We start from the raw sequence: 11305 nt of genomic DNA, 5'->3' as shown, positions 1-11305 counted from the left end.
TACTAAATATGCATTTTACATTAGAGGCATCATGGCATGAAATAGTCACCTTTACACTCCCAATACACAATATAGTAGGTATGAGAGAAAATAAGACAGAACACCTGTTTACCACTTTCTACATACATTTTAAAACATTAGTAGAGGCCCCTTGACATGGAATAATAACCCTACATGAACCTTTACACTCCTATCAACCAATATAGTAAGACAAAATAAGACTTGTGCTTGTGACAAGAAGTGATGTTAGGAGGAGAGTTGGGTTTTAGCTTGGTGTGTCTTACAGGTGCAACAGTCGCCCATGTAAGGGATTAATTTGCCTTTTGTGAGATCATTCTGAGCTGCAACAAAAACACACTGACACTTAGTAACCAGTAAAGCACAGAACCAGCAGAATAAATGGTAGCACAAAAATACAGCACCAGTCATTTTAATTGCAATTTACTTCAAAACTTAAGTTCAGTGAAGTTAAAACAAAAAAAAAAACACCTTATGTACAATGGTTCCAATGGCGTTCGTTGGGCAGCACCTGAGCAAGTCTCAAGCAGCAGCTAATGGTGGGTTCATAAAACACGCAGTCTCGCTCCACTGTCATTGGCTCCGCCTTGCTCCTAGCTGCTGGGATGGGGCGGCTGAACAGTGTGGCTTTCGGCTTTTTGACCAGAGTCTTCTCTGTCAGACAGCCTAGTTCTATGAGGGACTGGACACAAAGGCGGGGTCAGGTTTCATCACATGCTGAACTCATAACCTGGGGTGCTCTGATCGATCCGCTCCACCCATCAGTATTAGCCAATTTCCATGAAAAAGCACGGAAACGCTGTATCCCGTTTACTTGATTTTAAACGCCACCCCCAAATTCCGTTCAGAGTAGGAAAAGCGGCCGTTGTTGACAACTCACTCTGGCTGTGAATGCGTGGCCCCCGCCAACCGCAGCTGCCCGTCGCCTCCCATGTGCGGCAGCCATAAAGTGGCTAGCCCGAAAAGTGCTTGGATTGGCCGGAATGCCAGGGGGTCCTGCTGGAGCGCAATCAAGCTGATCTTGCGTACAAATTCTCTTTAAAGAGTATGCTTGATCTAGTGATTTTGAAACCTGTTTCAAATCTGTTTTGTCTAAATGTGATGGTTCCCCTTTCATATCGTATACATACGGCACAGGGGTCACCAACATGCACGACACCAGGTGCTTTTCATTCAGGTTTCCAGTGAATAAAATGAGAAGACTAGAAATAAATGCATTGTGAAATAGAAAATGTGAGCTGTGGATACCAGCTTGTTGGCTTAGTTTGGCTTGAAGTCAGCTACGAAAATAAACGTTAACAAAATGAGTAGCATCTATGTCAGGGGTGGGCAAACTTTTTGACTCGTGGGCCTCGTTGAGTTAACAAAATTGTCCAGGGAGGCCAGAACATATATTTAACACACACACACAAGCACTATTTCATGCTTATAATTTGCATTATTTGTATAATTCTATCTGTAAAAGTGTTATACTATCAGCTGTATGTTCTCATGTCCCTTTTTTCAGAAGCACCTTAAACATCAGACCACATCAAACTACGACATGGAATTTTCCCATATGTTGGGGTTTTTTTTCGGAATAAGACATCCGACTTGCAAGTCATGTTGCCAGCTTGGATGCTAAAACCTGAAATACGCAATTGGCGGGCCGGATTCAAATGCTTGGTGGGCCGCATGTGGCCCCCGGGCCGTAGTTTGCCCACCCCTGAGCTATGTGATCCGTATTGGCACCATTTCACGCATGGATGATGGCAGCATAAAACCCTGATCGAAGCACCCCCCTTTCCTCCCATGACAAATGTTTGTTTACCTGCACGAGTTCCATCAACACCACTGGTTGCAGCACGCCCTGGTAGTATTCCACCAGCATCTGCTGACTGATTCCAGGACAGGACATGATGTGGAAGAGGACGCCCTCCAGCATCCCTTTACACACCTGGCGGTTCACTGTTCCGTCCACCAGGCGCCAAGGTCGACTCACGAAGCTGATATTTTCCCTGTGAGAGAGAAAGTACACAGAAACATGTTGGCATGTACGTGGCGTCCCGCATCTGACATAGTGTTCTTAGTTGGGCTGCTCCACTCAACGCCTCTGCTCCAACACCCCCCAGAGTCTTAAATTAGCTGCAATTAGGTGATGATGTGGTCAAAGAGAGCTGTGTGCTGAGAGAAACTTACTCGTGAAGGTGGGCTTGTGTTGATTCTACTTCTTCGCTTTCATCCTCATCCATCTTGTCCTCGCACTTTTCCTCACATTTTCCAGCCGGCTTTGCCCTCTCCTCTTGTTCAGTCTTCTCCTCTCCCTCGCCTTCTAGCTTCTCCTCGCTCATCTTCTCGCCTCTGTGGCCTTCTTCACTTCTCACAGCTGCCTTCTTTCCTGGCGGCTCCTCCTCACCGCTCCGGTGTCTGTGTCTCTTGCGCATGAAGGGGATGTTGTGCTGGGAGGGACGATGGAGGACGGGTGCGTTCGGTAGAGACCAGTTCCTGGAGCTGACGGTCAGGATCCAGGGCTCGGCATGCTTCATGAGCACCCAGCGAGCGCCACAGCTGCCGACTTTTAAGACCTGGCCTTCTTCCTGTAAGTCCTGCAGAGACAGACGACGTGGCTCCATGACAACGAGACAATACAAGACTGTAACATTCATTTGAAGAAAAAATACACCTCCCACATGGAGACAAAGCAAGTGGATGACTGACTCCGTTCATGCTGTTGTTCTAAGTGTCTAGCACGAGGATTGGCAACCTTTACGTCAAAAGAGCCAGAGCAGACCTGGCAACATCAATACTATTGGCAACATTCTTGGAGACGTTTTCTCTTTCATGTAATGGTAATACAGTAAAGTCTCATTATATCGATATTGTCGGGAGTCGGAAAAAATATCGATATACCCGGACTGTCGATATATCCGATCCTGCGCCGAACTGCATTAAAAGTGGGCAATAATGCACTCGACATTGTTCTATAGTATAGAACAATGTCGAGCAGCTTAAATCAATCTTTGCTTAAGGATTTCAATACCAAAAAAGAACACGGCGAACGGCTGCTTCCAGTCAACTTTATTTTTCACACTTCCACCACCAGAGCACAGCACACACACCGATTCCCGCACTTCCTGGTTCACAGGTCATGCTCAACCCGCCCCACATAGCTGGCCAAACACATGCCTGCAACAGAAGAACCAACTGCGTTCGTGGTTTCTCTCGTGTGTATAGAACCTATACACACGAGCGAAACCACGAACGCCAGCATGTACATATGAAAAACAGTGATTATTGCAAGCGATAAAAATATATCAATTAAATACAATTAAATACATGTATTTGTACGCTTTTGTCTTCGTTGGAATAGGTGTGTATGCTATGTCCGTTGGTTCTTCTGTTGCAGGCATGTGTTTGGCCAGCTATGTGGGGCGGGTTGAGCATGACCTGTGAACCAGGAAGTGCGGGAATCGGTGTGTGTGCTGCGCTCTGGTGGTGGAAGTGTGAAAAATAAAGTTGACTGGAAGCAGCCGTTCGCCGTGTTCTTTTTTGGTATTGAAATCCTTAAGCAAAGATTGATTTAAGCTGCTTTTGTATCGATATAAGCAGACCAAATTGGCTGGCGGGAGATGAAAAGGGCATCGTAGTAACCGGATTATCATAATAACCGGGTATCGTACTAACGGAACTAATTATATCATAAAAAACTAGAAATTTGCCGGGAAATGAAAATAGTATCGTAATAAGCAGTAATTCGTTATAACCGATATCGATATAACGAGACTTTACTGTATATGGCGTAATCATGCCAGTACACTGTAGCAAAAGCGGTCGGGGCAATGAATTCCAGAGGGTGGGGCGGCGATGGAGAGGGCTCCGTCTCCCCAGGTTCAGAGCTTGGTCCTACAGGGAAGGTCAGGTGAGTGATTGTGCGGATGGAGCAGGTATGGATATTGTGGATTATTGTGGGTTGGTGGAGGTGTTGAAGGACAGGTGTCATGTGTTCACCGGAGCCATCTGGTGAGGATTTGGTTGGAGTCCCATAGGGAGGAATGAGGATTTCAGCGGCAGAGAACATAAGTGGTGGACAGAGTCGGGCGGATGATGTTACCCAGCGGGAGGCTAAAGAGGAGAGGACCGAGCACTGAACCTTGGGGAACACCTTGTGTGGCTATGGAGGAGGAGCACCTGTTGATACGCACAAACTGTTGTGGATTTGTGAGCTACGACTGAAGTCAGCAGTCGCTGATATCGAGGCTGATCTTCAAACGGGACAGGAGGACAGAACTGCTGATGATGTCAGAGGCTGCGCTGGGGTGGCCGGAGTGAAGATCTGTTTCAATGCAGTGTTTTCAAACAGGCTGTTGGAGTTAAGATGAGTATGAAGTTGTGCGGCAATGACACGCTCAAGAATTTTGGGCAGGAAGAGGCGCTCAGTTATGGGCCCCGTAATGTGCAAGGTTGTCGGAATGAAGATCAGGCTTTTTGACTGCGACTGTGGTAAGAGAGGATTCTGGTGGTCAGAGGAGAGATGATGGTTAGGCAAGCTTTAACGAGGAAGGAAGGAATAGGATCCAGGGAACAGGTGGGAGTGCTGATGGCAGTTCGGAGTCTAGGGACTCGGACAGATGCTGAACGGAGCCTGAGAGCGATGGTTCAGGAGACACCGAGTGAGCGGGGGGGGAAATCTGGACCGAAAGAAAGATTGAAAATGTTTACATTTGGTGATGGCGAAGGATGAGGAGGAGTTCTCATTGGGGTTTTGGTATTGTTGAAACCAAATTGAGGGTTGTGTCCCCTCGCCACACAGTTAGGGGACCCGAGTTCGATTCCACCCTCGGCCATCTCTGTGTGCCATTTGCATGTTCTCCCCGTGCATGCAAGGTGGCGTGATGGAGGTAGGTCGGTGGATGGTGCCATCTATCCCAGAGCAACGGCTGTACACAGGAAGAGGCCATAGCAGGGTGCATCGGAAGGCAAAAACAATGGCTGAGCTCAGCAAAGAGTCTGAAGAGCCATGGGTTGCAGAGCCCTGGTCTAGGTGCTGAACCGATGCACAGAGTGAACTCTCTCCCTGACTTCCTGTGTGATATTTATTGTTTTTCTGAACGGGATAACTTATCAAGTTATTCTCGTGAGATCTAATAAAACTGCGCCGCTTGGGCCCTTTACCTCCAGGTACTGCTGCAGGCTCCTGCTGCGTCCAGACTGGCGCCGGTAGAGGTGAGCGTACATTTCAAACAAGTCCTGTTGGTGCACTCCCTTTTCACCCGCTTCATCCAGGCTCGTCCTCAGCTGAGCACACGCTGCCACATCCTCAGGGGTGTACCCTCTCTGCTGCACCAGACCAGCATCACACTGGGAGGAGGCGGGTGGGACGGAGCGGCTGAGGATTGACGGCAGCAGAGAGGGGCCGCATTTGGAAAAGTCCAGGGGCGGGACACCTAGAAAAGAGGAGAATGGAATCCTGTGTTTTTACACAGAGGTGTGTGTTTAACACTCACTGTCGTCCGTCAGGATGCTGTGAGCCGGCGTGTTTCTCAGCCGCATGCCAATCAAACACGACTCCACCACGATGCTGTCGTTGGTGTTCAGGTTGCGCAGCTTGACTGGAACGAGGAAAGCGTGAGCGTGCAAGTGACTAGAATAAAACTATGTCAGCATCTCTTGGGGAACAAAAGGTACCAATGCCAGGAGCAAAGTATCCTTTCATCAGAAGATACTTGGTGTGTGACGCCTGATGAGCTTTCACTTCCATCTTCTTCTTGCCTGCACACTCGTCACCATCCTCGTTATCGTCCTCCTCTTCCTCCAGGGACACCATGCTGGAGCGATATCCATTATAGGATGGATGAGAAACGGCTTCTTTTCATTCAAATCAATTCTCTTTGCCGTTCTTTAGCGGTAAATGTTTTTATTCTGCACCATCTCATTCTTCGTAGTTGAGGCTAAAGAAAAAAGGCTGAGCCTAAAAAAAGACTAAAAATAACCAATTACCTAAAAATGTCATCCAATAATTCTCCACAAGAGAGGAGAAATATGATCTCAGGGAAGAACTAAATGTGAAACACTTTTATGCTCGGACTACGTTAAAAAGCCATAGCATTTCAGTATGTGGAATCAAACTATGGAATGGACTGTAAAAGTACCAGATGGAGGGGTAGGATTTAATAAGCCTTTCTTCTTCCTACTCCTTTTGGACATGTGGAACTGGATTATGTGATGCACTCAATTGTAATCTGATGCATGTTCAAATGAAATAAAACCATTACCATTACCATTGAGTAAGAACTTACAAAATATAGGATAATACTTGTCAAATATACAGCAAACATATACCACTGTTGAAAAATAGCATGACTGGGCTGCACGGTGGACGAGTAGTTAGCACGCTGGCCACACAGCTAGAAGACCCGAGTTCAATTCCACCTTCGGCCATCTCTGTGTGGAGTTTGCATGTTCTGCTCGTGCATGCGTGGGTTTTCTCCGGGTACTCCGGTTTCCTCCCACATTCCAAAAACATGCTAGGTTAATTGGCGACTCCAAATTGTCCATAGGTATGAATGTGGGTGGGAATGGTTGTTTGTCTATATGTGCCCTGTGATTGGCTGGCCACCAGTCCAGGGTGTAGAAGACAACTGGGATAGGCTCCAGCACCCCCGTGAGGATAAGCGGTAGAAAATGAATAAATTAATGAATGTTTATGTCTATGTTTTTCTGTCCAGCATTTGTTAGGTCCTTGAAAGGGCCATAGCTGCGTGCCGAGACGCAAAAGCACCTGCGGCTCATTGAGAAGAGCAGTACAAGTAATCCCTGATTTGTGGTGGTTCATTGCTTCCAGACCCTGCAAAATAGGATTTCTTAAATGGACGTATCTTGTCGTGGATTACGGGTGCAATAGTTATAGCACCAGCTGTCAGCTCATTCAAAGCTGCAATAAAAAGCCCGTTGCTCCACCCAACAGGTCTGCTGCTTGTGCGTCTTACCAAACATTAGAGACACCTAGTGACTCTATCTCTTTGAACGCATATTTAGTTCATTTAGCTTGAAAATGCTATCTACAATTTGCTTAAATTGCATATTTTTGACGAGTAGGCCGTATTCAACCACAAAAAAGCTGTCTCCTTATTCTCTGGCGGACCATGTGCTAGGAAGTTACACTGCCATCTACTGCACGGAGCTGCATGCACAGACAGTCCCATTATAATGTGTATAAGGGCAAGAGCCAAGTATAAATGCATGGAAATCAGTGTGATACTGTGATTACTCACAAATGAGCCGCCCCGACCCATCTTGACTCATTTCAGCCATGCCTCCGCCCCGAAACGTCCCCATGCTACAGGAAGGATGTACCTCTTGATGTCAGCGTCCACCATGTTGCTGTCCACCACCACCATCTGCTTCGGGACGGACAGGTGCACCGACAGCAATCCCAGGCTCATCAGCGTGAGGGACACCATACAGGCGCCCCCGGCAGAGTCCAGACCAAAGCAGAGCATTCCGGAAAGTTCCTGCGATAGTGTTTTGCCACTATTGGCTTGGTCGCATTCTCCTCCGCTTGCGCCTCGCTTCTCTGCCTGCTCTTGGGTTTGATTCTCATCCGCAGCGGCCGGCCCCTCCGACGCGTACGCCCCGCTTTCCATCCTGGATTTGGTCTCAAGGTGGAACGAAACCAAAGACCTGTCATCTGCACCGTTGTTGAGTAGAGTCCTCGTGAAGCGGAATGAGTCGGTGAGCAGGGAATGTGGAAAACGCCAGGAAAACAACCTGGTGGGGAAGATAATAGGAGGAGGGTGCATCACAAACAAGTCACACTGCCTGCAAAAACTGGCATGTTATTATTATTATTTTTTGTTTGTTTTTTTATTTTTTTGTTTTTTTTTGTCCCGTCCAGCCATTGGGGCAGATAGTATTGTTGATCTAAACGCCCTTACATGCTAAACCGATTTGCTCTGTGTCAGGAAAGGTGTTGGCTACAACTTCCCTGTACCATGAAATTTTATTTGCCGTTATTTGATGTTTTTGTTATGCGCATTTGGAGCGACTGGACCGGAGCAAGAAGAAACACAGAAAAAAAAGAACAGAAAGGTGTGTGTGGGGGGGGGGGGTGGTGGGGGGCAGTAGAGAGAGAGAGACAAAAACAGCAGCAACAAGAATTCCCATAACAACAACAGTGACAAACAGAACAGTTAAATGTCAATGATGGCTAAGGGTCATAATGGAGATGATATCAGTGAAATGAAACAGTTCACCTTACCTGTAGCAATAGTAACAATGAAGACATGAACCGTGATAGTAAACAGAATTATAGCCATACAGTTGAAGTAATTAAAATCTCACTGCTTGACATAATTTTTACTGTAATAATAGCATACCAATAGCATATAGACATCAGGGATAAGATGGTAGATTGGGTAGAGAAGCACCCATGTGCTGTGAGTGTAAAAACTGCCATGTTAAAAGGAAGAATGCACTTTCTGGGGTTTTTCTCTGTTCTGTGCCTTTTAAAGATGAAAAAATGGCCACAAAGAGTTAGCTTGTTCAAGCACAGCTTCTCAAGCATATTTAACAGTCAAATTGTTTAGTTTAGTTTAGTACTAAAATGTTGCCAGGTTTGCATGGAAATGAAAACCTCTCACGCCCCCAGGGGGCCCCTCCCCACTATTTGCCATGCACTAATTTAAAGGGTCCCTGACATGATCCATCAACTATACAATGTATGTACTTAGAGTGGCACCCCTGATAATATTCAAGATGTTCCCGGGTGTTGGGATCAGCCATTCCAGGTAAATATATCCTATAGCAGACCAACACAGTGATGGATGAGAAGTGAAATGAAGTTTATAGGATTTACAGGAAGTGGGCAATAATTATTTCAACAAAAGTAGGCGGGTTTCCTTTTGCAGAAATTAGTGCTTCCTATTGCTTCCAATGAGGTTCTGGATTCCGGTTGAACGTATTTTGGACCATTCCATTTGAGCAGTGTTTAGGGTCATTGTCTTGTTGGAAGTAACTTCAGCCAACTTCAACTTTGTCACCGATTCTTGAAGACTGTCGGCAACAATTTGCTGATACCGACTGGAATCCATTCCACCTTCAACTTGAAGATCTCCAGTACCTGCACTGGCCACACAGCGCCCCCAGCATGATGGAACCACCACCAAATGTTACTGTGGGTAGCAAGTGTTTGTCTTGGAATGCTGTATTCTTCATCCGCCATGCATACCGCCCCGCGTTATGTCCAAATAACTCCATTTGACTTTCATCAGTTCACAGCACCTTATTCCAAAATGAAGCTGGCTTTAGAATACCTCAAGCCACTCCCTTTTTATGGCATGTGACCATGGGTATACTTGTGTATATGTGGTAGTGCAGGGAAATCATATGGTAGACATATAAAGATGTATCCATCATGCCGTCATTGACTTAATTACACTTGTGGAAAGTGTTTTACATGACACTGAAGAATATCCTTTGTCATACACACTATTACGCACCAGTGGAGTATTTATACCAAAAGAATCACAAGAAACTAATGCAATCAAAGCTCTTTCATTAGCCACGTTTCCGAATGACTTTTCCGAAAACAATGACATCCATGGAAAGAAATTTTCCAATTTCTTGTCTACATGTGCCACTATAATCAAACAGAATAGTCAATGGGGCATGCGCAGTAAAACGTAAACATCAACTACCGACTACCCCGAGTTTTTCTTTCGTCCAGTCTTGAAATTTAGTTTGGATCAAAAACAAACTTTCCGCAGCAATCCAGTGCCGATTGCTCACCTCCATTTTTAAAAGTGAAGAACGTCTGGAGCTGCATGTTACGTCATATCTGAGCATGCGCTGAAAGAACACACCGGGGATAAATTTAAACAGGAAAAGATCAAAGTCAATCTTGCTAATGTTTTATAATTTAACTCAGGACATGTTTTATATAGATATATATTTTCTTTTTTAATAAAACTGGACTTGTGAATAAAGTATAGAAGTGTTTAGATTCTGTTCCACAGATGGCGGTAATGCACACCGAAAGCTGCTTGCCAACCGCCAATAAACAACAGTAGAAGAAAAACACCACAAAGAAGAACACACCCTGACAACTTTCCGTTTGAGCGGGTACAAGATACCTCAATCGGATTGGAGAAAGGAATATTCCACCCCTGTAAATCCAATGATATATTCATTCGGATTGGCACTTTTCTTTGGGGATGAGGTGTATACAAAGGTTCAATTCTTTCCTTTTGAACAAATAAACCCAATGCAATTGGATTATTTGGGTCCATGTATACGTGGCTATTGATGCCACGCTCATGAGTCCCTTTGCATTGGTCTTCTACGGTGAGGCGGAGATGTGGGAAGGGCTTAACTTGAGGCGGAGTTGCGTACGTACACCTTCCCTCAAGGTGGAATCTATAAGCACCGATTATGTGAATGTGTGCGGTGCGTAGGCCACATTTTATAGGTCGGAATATTTTTGTCTGTACACACATTTTGGGTTTGTGGCGTATGAAGATTTCCATGCATATTTTTATAGACAAGGGCCCTGGTCCATAGACCCAGTACCTCCTCTAAGGAACAGCACTGATAAGGAAAAGGGCAGGAAGTATCAAGGGTTAGGATCACTGGTCTTACCTGTAGTAGGACTGGGAGAGTTGGTAGGACATGGGCAGGATAGGCACCGCCCTGTTCTTCTGGGGACCGATCTTATGACAGACGCGTCTGCGGTTGACGAGGCTGCGCATCCGGCACTGGATGAAAACTTTGCAGAGCAGATCCTGTTGGTACTTACTGTACACGTGGAAGGTCTGAGGGACAAGGAGCACAGTTGAATAAAAAAACAGATAGAGAGGCGGGGGGGTGGGGGTTAGGTCGCTCTACCTGGAAGGATCGGGAGTACTTCATCTGGTAGTTGGTCATGGCCAGTGTGCTCTGGATCAGGTTGTGTAACCCAATGCTGTGAATATCGGTTGTGCTGCAGTGGATAAAAACACAAGCTGCCACCCCTTTTCAACGTTGAACAAAAACGTTGAACAAGATGAAATCCATACTTGCTCAGCGTGTCTTTGCAGGGAACCTCCTTCCTAGTGTGTATCGTAGACACTTTAAACCTGCAGAAATAGAAACATAACAAAACAGACTGAAACTGTAGCCTACATCACGGACCTCAACAGCCTCAAAACAACTGTCACATGACCTGAGAGGAAAGATTATTCAACATCATGGTCTAGGGGAGTGATCTTCAACCTTTTTTGAGCCACGGCACGTTTTTAACATGGGAGAAATCTCACGGCACACCACTAACCAC

General features: G+C 45.9%; 1 protein-coding gene across 1 annotated transcript in view; it reads right to left on the bottom strand.

Moving 5' to 3' along the window:
• Nucleotides 1-414: 414 nt before the first annotated feature.
• gtf3c1 (general transcription factor IIIC subunit 1) overlaps nucleotides 415-11305 on the bottom strand; it is a 29977-nt gene continuing 19086 nt past the window's right edge. Inside the window, exons 30-39 of the mRNA XM_058065275.2 lie at nucleotides 11049-11108; nucleotides 10879-10972; nucleotides 10633-10805; nucleotides 7351-7764; nucleotides 5683-5822; nucleotides 5502-5606; nucleotides 5170-5441; nucleotides 2197-2603; nucleotides 1829-2015; nucleotides 415-700 (exon numbers count right to left, since the gene is read on the bottom strand). Coding sequence (XP_057921258.2) covers nucleotides 491-700; nucleotides 1829-2015; nucleotides 2197-2603; nucleotides 5170-5441; nucleotides 5502-5606; nucleotides 5683-5822; nucleotides 7351-7764; nucleotides 10633-10805; nucleotides 10879-10972; nucleotides 11049-11108 — 2062 coding nt within the window. The 3' untranslated portion in view covers nucleotides 415-490. The remainder of the gene's footprint in view (nucleotides 701-1828; nucleotides 2016-2196; nucleotides 2604-5169; nucleotides 5442-5501; nucleotides 5607-5682; nucleotides 5823-7350; nucleotides 7765-10632; nucleotides 10806-10878; nucleotides 10973-11048; nucleotides 11109-11305) is intronic.

This window comes from Doryrhamphus excisus, linkage group LG9, assembly GCF_037039965.1.
Source record: "Doryrhamphus excisus strain RoL-2023G ecotype Guam linkage group LG9, RoL_Dexc_Guam_v1.1, whole genome shotgun sequence".
Lineage (NCBI taxonomy): Eukaryota > Metazoa > Chordata > Actinopteri > Syngnathiformes > Syngnathidae > Doryrhamphus > Doryrhamphus excisus.
This window is presented reverse-complemented; position numbering and strand designations above follow the sequence as displayed.